The following is an 8,963-nucleotide window of genomic DNA, read 5'->3' as shown; positions in this document are numbered from 1 at the left end:
TATTTTTTCTTTTACTACTTTCTTTCACTTACCAGGGTTTAAACGTTTTTCAGACCTGCAGTGTTTTAACTTCTCACCTCGCTGCAGTGATGTAGAAGTGTACTCGTGACTTGTCAGTACGCTGTGACGCCACAGGGTCTGGTTACAGCTGTTTGCAGAAACACTGATTGATTGATTGATTGATTGGTTGATGGGTTTTGCCAGCTGTGTATTGATTGGCAGGGGTTGGTGTCAGTGATGAGGCGGACTTTAACCGGGCTGCTCTTCTCCTTCTGTTTCAGGGGGGAAAGGCGGCGAGAGCCCCTTTAAATAAAAGGAGAAGGAAGAGCGGGACAGAGTCGCTCACACTGACACTGACAGCAGCAGACACTCTTAGCCTGCCTGAAGGACAGACAGACAGACAGACAGAGCAGTGACACCATGTGATGAAGGAAATCAGATTTTTATTTTTCTATGAGACGTCTGTTCTACACATATTTGAACATGTTTGGATCAGGAAGATGATTGGATGAGAGTAAGTTAGTGTTCCCCAGTAGGCTCACATATTACAGTGCGATTGCTAAATCAAGACAAAACAACCCAAGTCTGTATCTCATAGAGTCCAGTAGGACATGGCTGTTAGTCTGTTGGACTGTTTAATAGTCCATGCTGAGCGATTATTCTGCCGACAGTGCTACTTCATACTGGGAACTCACATAAGCTATTAGTTGCGGATGAATCTGGACTGCCAGTAGTTCAGGACTACTTTTGCTTCTTTAAAGGCTTTTGCGAATGATATAAAGGCAACTAAACTAAGTGCAGACATTGCAACACATTAAAGCATTTTGCTGTATGTTCATGAAAATAAAGACATTCATTCGGAAAAAATGAAAGCTTCGTTGAGTGTTTTGTCGTGTTGGTTGGTAAACCTGAAAGTGCAGGGAATAGGAGTCGACCAATCAATCAATCAATGAGTCTATCAAACAATTATTAAATGGTCAAACATGTAATGTGTCTTCTGTGTGTGTGTTTGTGTAATTTAACAGCAGTGTATTAAGTTTTCACCTGTTTTACTATTTATTTATTTGTTAGGATTCAAAATAGATTAATTCATGAATTTGAGCCCTGCTATTCATTTACTCCTGAATATGGACTAAAATAACGATAACCAGAGTCATTAGTCAGTCTTATCTTTGAAACAGATGAATTTCTAGTGGTACATATGTATACAAGATACACACAGAGATAATCCTCAATCCTGCTCTTCCTGCCATGTGGCGTTCAGTCAGCATCGTGCAGAAGAAGACAGACCTGATACTGGAGGACCTGGAACAGGACGAGAACAAGGAGGCCAAGCAGGAGGAGAAGGAGGTGAGGCTGACTCGATCCCAACCTTTAGGTAACATTCAGAATCACTTTCAGAAAGACCGTGATCTGCTCTTTTACTCTCTCAAACATGCTAACGGTAGAATGTTTATATCCATTAGCTGTTAACAAGCACTTATAAAGGATTCCAAGGTAAAAGGACTTCATTTATATAGTGGTTTTATCTAAAACTCTTTCCAATTGGCCTCTTATTCACACACAATCTCATGGCAGCGAGCTACCATTCAAGGTGCTGGCCTGATCACGGAGTGATTTGAGGTTCTGTGTCCTGCCCAAGGACACGTCGTTATGTGGACAGGCGGAGCGATGATCGAATGGCCTGCATTGCGATAAGTGGACAACCTGCTCAACCTTTTGAGAATACCCATAGTAGTACCAGTGTAAGTCCCATGTAAGGTGCTACGGTACATCAGAGAGTACCTTGATTACAAGGTTAGGCACCGAGGCTCAAATGGTACCATGGTAGGTGGTAGTACCCTTCAAAGTGCTATGGTACCCACTGGTACCAAGATAAGTCCCATGGCAGGTACTATGACACTTTTGAATGGTAAAATGGTAGAACCAAAGGAGGTACCATGGCACTTTGAAGGTTTGCAGGGTTGTACGAGAGTAGATTCCATGGCACTTTAGAGGCTACCAGGGTAATGCCGTGTTCCAGACTGCTCTGAACTGGAAAATGTCTGAGCTGAAATATCCAACTTCCAACTTCAAAGCCTTCCAGATGCATGGTGGTGCCTGACACCGACAGTGAACGAAATACATGCCTGACCGTGACAAACTCTTTGTCAAATGCAGGCCTACACCCAGTTGCACCCTCAGCACAGCCCTCGGTGTTCATTAAAATTATGGCCTATAGATTATCCTTCGTAATGTTTTCAAATGTTTTGGCGTTTTTGACATTTTACTGAATAACTCTTGTATAGAGAAGACGACTTTCAGAGATTCTTTACTCTAATCAGCTACCTAATGGGGCGGCTGTGGCTCAGGAGGTAGAGCGGGTTGGCCGTTAATCGGAAGGTCGGCGGTTCAATCCTGGCTTCCCCTGGCTGCACGTCGAAGTGTCCTTGGGCAAGATACTGATATTGGCGGCTGTTCCGTCAGTGAATAAATGTGTGTGAATGGTGAATGCAGATGTAGTGTAAAAGCGCTTGAGTGGTCAAAAACCACTATACAAGTACGGAGCATTTACATCTAATAAAATCAATTTATGAACAGGTTTTACTATATGATAGTATTTATACATACATGGAAATATACTTTGTTGCCTTTTACTTCATGTTAAATGTGTGCTGCCATCGTTGTGTGACGTCATTCAGCTGCTACTCGTGAAGCTGGGGTACAGATTTTTTTCTACGAGTTCACAAGTAGGAAATCCAACTTCAAGTGACGTTCCAGGGTAGTTTTTCTAGTTGGAGGTCGGAAATTTCCGAGTTGCCTGGAATGCAGCATAAGTCCAATGGCAGGTACCATGACACGTAAAACGAAATGAAACGTACCATGGTAGTACCAGGGATGTACAAGGGAACTTTGAAGGGTAGCACGGCTGTACAAGAGGAGATACAATGGTACTTTAGAGGGTAGAGTGATATATGAGAAGGTACAAAAATAGTACACGACAGAGACTGTTTCCATGTGAGGAACATCAGAGTGAGCTCTCTCGCTGTGATTGGTTGCAGACAAAAGATGCAGACACCCAGATGGATCAGCTGATAGACACCATCAAGAAGGAGGCTGGAGAGGCGGTTTTAGCTCACATGGAGGAAAGGTTAGTGTCCACTTCCATTTTTATTCTGTCGTTTTTTATTTCAATAACAGCACTAAGGGTAAATGTCTGCCATTTGTTCTGTCTGTTCAACACTTCGTTCAGATAGCTCAGCAAATAAAGGCCTTTGTTATTGTACAATTTGCAGCATTGACGAGACGCCAGCAGGGCTTGTTTTGGTCTATTTTGTTCAGACTGTACATTTAAAACCATCATTCTGGTGAATTTTCTTAAAAAGGCTGCAGCAGGAGCGTCTGGAGGCGGCTCGTATCGCAGAGGAGATGGCCAGGAAGGCAGCGGAGGAGGCAGTCCGACAGCTGGAGGTGGAGCAATCGGCTAAGATCGTCATAGAAACACTGCCAGAGTCCAACGAGCAGTAAGTCACATAAACACACAGCACATATAAACATTTATACTGTACATATACAGTTCAGTCAAAACTCTGCATCTCCAAACTGTTCTCAGGAACTAACAAGAAAGGTTAATGTTTTAAACTTGACGTGTATTTTGAGTTAATTCAGTGCCATTTTAATAGACACGGCCCTTTGAACAAGTAGTAGTAGAAATATCTTTCTACATTGGCTACATTTTTTCCAGTTTAAAGACAAGCTAAATACGGTATGAAATTAGTTTTTAAGGCACATCATTTTTCAGTGTATATAAAGTAAATTAAAGGCTAAGTACACACAGAAACAAACACATCCACAAAATTGTACAGCTGAGACGTCCTCCCATAACTGTCCCTCTCTTTGTTCTCAACAGACTGCCAAACATCCAAGAGGAGGAAAACGAGGACGACCCAGAGTAAGTCCACAACCCTGTTGTTATCTCATATACTGCAAGCAAGCAAACGTTTATTTATATAGCACAATGTCTGTGAAGGTTCTCAGTCATCCAGGTCATTGTTATCTGAGGAAGGTTAAAATAAAGGGCAACTGGACTCTTCAGTTCTGACTGACTGGTACGGTAACTCAGCTATTTAACTTCTGTGGGATCGTTGTCAAGATGAACGACAGTCGTTATGGTCGTTAGAGCCACCCAAGGCCATAAATGAATGTTTAAGTTTCCTGGGACGTGATGAAAGGACAGCGTTGTCAGTGGTGGTGCAGTCCACCTCCCCTGTTCAGCGACGGCTTCCCGGGTGTAAGTAGCTTCCTTGATGCCTCTTTGGAACCATCCATCCTCTCTGTCTAAAACAACAGATGGGTGAAAAACCTGGCAGACAGGAACTCACCCAACCAGAGCAAGACGTTCAGACCAAAGGATTAAACTTTGCCATCACACCACAGCAGCTACCTATAGTGGACCAGGCCAGAGACAAACACAAACACATGTGAGACAGTGAGGCGAGACCCAACCAGCGGATACAAGAAAAAGGCCATAGAATGTCTACAACAGCTACAGAAAGAAAACACCATCACAAACCGTGAAGAATATTACTGTTTGTATGCTGGAGAAGCCATTCCATGTATACACAGACTGCCCAAGATACACAAAGAAGGAGCACCACTCAGGCCTATTATCAGCAGTCACCAACAACGTTGCCAAACACATATCTACTGTCCTAGCCCCCTTAGTTGGGAACATGCCTCACCACATCCAAAACTCCATTGACTGTGAACAAAGTTCAAGGACTGAAACAGGACCCAGCTGAAACCATGGTGTCCTATGATGGGACGTCCTTGTTCACATGTATCCCCACCATGGAGGCAGTAGAAACGTCTGCTAAAAGACAACACCCTAAACAACAGAACTAACCTCAGCCTCAGTACAACAGAGGATTCTGCAGACAAAAGCATGGCTGTGCCATGAGCTTACCAGTATCCCCTATTGTGGCCAACATCTACATGGAAGTAGCAGAAAGCAAAGCCTTGAATTTCTTCAGAGGAACAGCACCAAGCCACTGATACAGTTATGTGACGACACATGGGTCTAAATTAAAACACAGGAAGCGCAAGCCTTCACAGAACACAACTCTGTGGCCAGTAAGATCATTACATTAATTCATTTAGCTAACGCTTTTATCCAAAGTGACTTACAATTGCTATACAGGTGCTGGTCATATAATTAGAATGATTTATTTCAGTAATTCCATTCAACAAATTGAAACTTGGATATTATATTCATTCATTACACACAGACTGATATATTTCAAATGTTCATTTCATGTAATTGTGATGATTAAAACTGACAACTAATGAAAATCCCAAAATCAGTATCTCCGAAAATTAGAATATTACTTAAGACCAATACAAAAACAGGATTTTTAGAAATGTTGGCCAACTGAAAAGTATGAGCATGAAAAGTATGAGCATGTACAGAACTCAATACTTAGTTTGGGCTCCTTTTGCCTGAATTACTGCAGCAATGCGGCGTGGCATGGAGTCCATCAGTCTGTGGCACTGCTCAGGTGTTATGAGAGCCCAGGTTGCTCTGATAGTGGCCTTCAGCTCTTCTGCATTGTTGGGTCTGGCGTATCGCAGACCCAACAATGCTGTATCGTTCCTCCTCACAATACCCCATAGATTTTCTATAGGGTTAAGGTCAGGCGAGTTTGCTGGCCAATTAAGAACAGGGATACCATGGTCCTTAAACCAGGTACTGGTAGCTTTGGCACTGTGTGCAGGTGCCAAGTCCTGTTGGAAAATGAAATCTGCATCTCCATAAAATTGGTCAGCAGCAGGAAGCATGAAGTGCTCTAAAACTTCCTGGTAGACGGCTGCGTTGAGCTCGGACCTCAGAAAACACAGTGGACCAACACCAGAAGATGACATGGCACCCAAACCATCACTGACTGTGGAAACTTTACACTGGACTTCAAGCAACGTGGATTCTGTGCCTCTCCTCTCTTCCTCCAGACTCTGGGACATTGATTTCCAAAGGAAATGCTAAATTTACTTTCATCAGAGAACATAACTTTGGACCACTCAGCAGCAGTCCAGTCATTTTTGTCTTTAGCCCGGGCGAGACGCTTCTGACGCTGTGTCTTGTTCAAGAGTGGCTTGACACAAGGAATGCGACAGCTGAAACCCATGTCTTGCATACGTCTGTGCGTGGTGGTTCTTGAAGCACTGACTCCAGCTGCAGTCCACTCTTTGTGAATCTCCCCCACATTTTTGAATGGGTTTTGTTTCACAATCCTCTCCAGGGTGCGGTTATCCCTATTGCTTGTACACTTTTTTCTATCACATCTTTTTCTTCCCTTCGCCTCTCTATTAATGTGCTTGGACACAGAGCTCTGTAAACAGCCAGCCTCTTTAGCAATGACCTTTTGTGTCTTGCCCTCCTTGTGCAAGGTGTCAATGGTCGTCTTTTGGACAGCTGTCAAATCAGCAGTCTTCTCCATGATTGTGTAGCCTACAGAACTAGACTGAGAGACCATTTAAAGGCCTTTGCAGGTGTTTTGAGTTAATTAGCTGATTAGAGTGTGGCACCAGGTGTCTTCAATATTGAACCTTTTCACAATATGCTAATTTTCTGAGATACTGATTTTGGGGTTTTCATTAGTTGTCAGTTATAATCATCAAAATTAAAAGGAATGAACACTTGAAATATATCAGTCTGTGTGGAATGAATGTATACATTATACAAGTTTCACTTTTTGAATGGAATTACTGAAATAAATCAACTTTTTGATGATATTCTAATTACATGACCAGCACCTGTATATGTCAGAGGTCACACGCCTCTGGAGCAACGAGGGGTTTAGTGTCTTGCTCAGGGACACATTGGTGGATGATGATGATGATGATGATGATGATGATAATAATAATAATAATCTTTATTTATGGAGCACTTTTGAAAAACAAGTTACAAAGTGCTTTAACAAGTGTAAAGACAATAATACCCAAAAGACAATAATACAAAAACAATACAAGATAAAGCATGAAAACATTGAAAAGACTAAAATACACGTTTAAGATAAATATAAAATTTGTAAAATAAAAGGGATAAAATAAAGTCAAATAAGATCGGGAAAGGCTCTCCTATAAAACTATGTTTTAAGAAGGGACTTAAAAGAGTTCACTGACTCAGCCGACCTGATTTCCTCGTCTCAAGGTGCGTGCTGGTGCGTATGGGACTAAAAGGTCAGAAATATAACAAGGCGAGAGGCCATGAAGAGCTTTAAAAGTGATCAATAGAATTTTAAAGTCAATTTTAAAACATACTGGGAGCCAGTGTAATGAAGCTAAAATAGGAGTAATGTGGTCATATTCTTTGTTCTGGTTAACACTGGCTCCCAGTATGTTTTGAAGAGCTTTAAAAGTGATCAATAGAATTTTAAAGTCAATTCTAAAACATACTGGGAGCCAGTGTAATGAAGCTAAAATAGGAGTAATGTGGTCATATTTCTTTGTTCTGGTTAAAAGCCTGGCAGCTGAGTTCTGGACAGTCTGGAGTCGATCAGTAGATTTTTGGGTTAAACAGGTGAAAAGGCTGTTGCAATAATCCAGGCGTGATGAGATGAAGGCGTGTAAAATGGTCTCGGTGTCCTTAAAAGTTAACATAGATTGAATTTTTTCTATATTTCTAAGTTGATAAAAACATGATTGAACAAGCTTTGTGGTGTGCTGCTCCAAATTTAAATTACTAGCAAACCAGACACCAAGGTTCTTTGTCACAGGCTTAATGTGATTTACTAGGGAACCAGCAGATGGCAGTAACAAATACTGCCATCTGCTGGGACCCCATGACCAGGATTTCTGTTTTGTCTGAGTTCAGCTGGAGGAAATTATTTGACATCCATTTTTTAACTTCACAAAGGCAGTTGTTATGTGAACTCAGCATTCCAGGGTCTGTGGATCTGACGAGCAAGTACATTTGTGTGTCATTGTTGTGCCCTTAACAAGGGGAAAAGTAATGGGAGAAGGTTGAAGAAGCGCACACACACGCAGCTCTCGCCTTCACTCGTCTGTATTGAATGAGTTTTTGAACAATGTATACAAAAAAACATACATTTCAATATTAATGCACTCATCAGATTCAGGACCACAGTCACAATTATCTTAATGCATTCTAAATTATCTTTTTAACTAAATTACCCTATGAAATGTGAATCATTTTAGCCAAAGTTATCAATGACATTTTAAAACTCCTTTTTAAATGAATTCCCACAGAACACTAAAATGAATTATACTTTTAACATTATTCATTGTCTCAGCATGACATGAACTCACCCACACAGTGACAAATACACAATAAACCTTACGGCTAACATATGTGGACGTAGCAGTAGCTAGCTTGAACACCAACGACAAAGTAAATACTTGGACATGGCGGGACTCAGACATGACGGAGCCATGAGGTCTCTGGCTGCTAGCATAACGTTACACATCTTCCCAGTTAGCACGAAACTCTAAACAATATACACATGCAGAACAGTTTATTTTACTCATATATAAAATCACAGTAACATAACGAAATGTACTATCAACATGTATTAAAGTTTACATTGCTTTGTGAGTAGTAATTACCTTAAGAAGGGGAAAAGTAACGGGAGAAGGTTGAAGAAGCACACACATGCAGCTCTCGCCTTCACTCGTCTGTATAGAATGAGGAACAGAAGTGCGATCCCCCTACTGGAGCCCCGAGGCATTACCAACACATCAACAAGCAATTAACCCACACAGACAAGGATCAGCATTATCTGCATTCCACTTCTTAGTATTACTCGCTGTATAGTTTGAAACAGTTACAAAACTTAATAAACATTCTAATATAAACATTAATAATACAACTATTGTAAATGTAATTTCCTGAAAATAGAAAACTGTAATGAACTTAAAAATGGGTTTACTTTTCAAATAGATTACTTGGTATCAAAATGAGTTATGAA

General features: G+C 41.2%; 2 protein-coding genes across 4 annotated transcripts in view; both read left to right on the top strand.

Annotated features, from left to right (window-relative positions):
• The window catches only part of LOC123984864 (cyclic nucleotide-gated cation channel beta-1-like), a 17,869-nt gene extending 17,037 nt beyond the window's left edge, over positions 1-832 (top strand). The window contains exon 17 of the mRNA XM_046072065.1: positions 282-832. Coding sequence (XP_045928021.1) covers positions 282-313 — 32 coding nt within the window. The 3' untranslated portion in view covers positions 314-832. The remainder of the gene's footprint in view (positions 1-281) is intronic.
• The window catches only part of dennd5b (DENN/MADD domain containing 5B), a 128,271-nt gene that overhangs the window by 77,732 nt on the left and 41,576 nt on the right, over positions 1-8,963 (top strand). The window lies entirely within an intron of this gene.

This window comes from Micropterus dolomieu, linkage group LG16 (assembly GCF_021292245.1).
Source record: "Micropterus dolomieu isolate WLL.071019.BEF.003 ecotype Adirondacks linkage group LG16, ASM2129224v1, whole genome shotgun sequence".
Lineage (NCBI taxonomy): Eukaryota > Metazoa > Chordata > Actinopteri > Centrarchiformes > Centrarchidae > Micropterus > Micropterus dolomieu.
The sequence above is the reverse complement of the archived record's forward strand: the minus strand, read 5'-3'. Positions and strand labels throughout refer to the sequence as shown.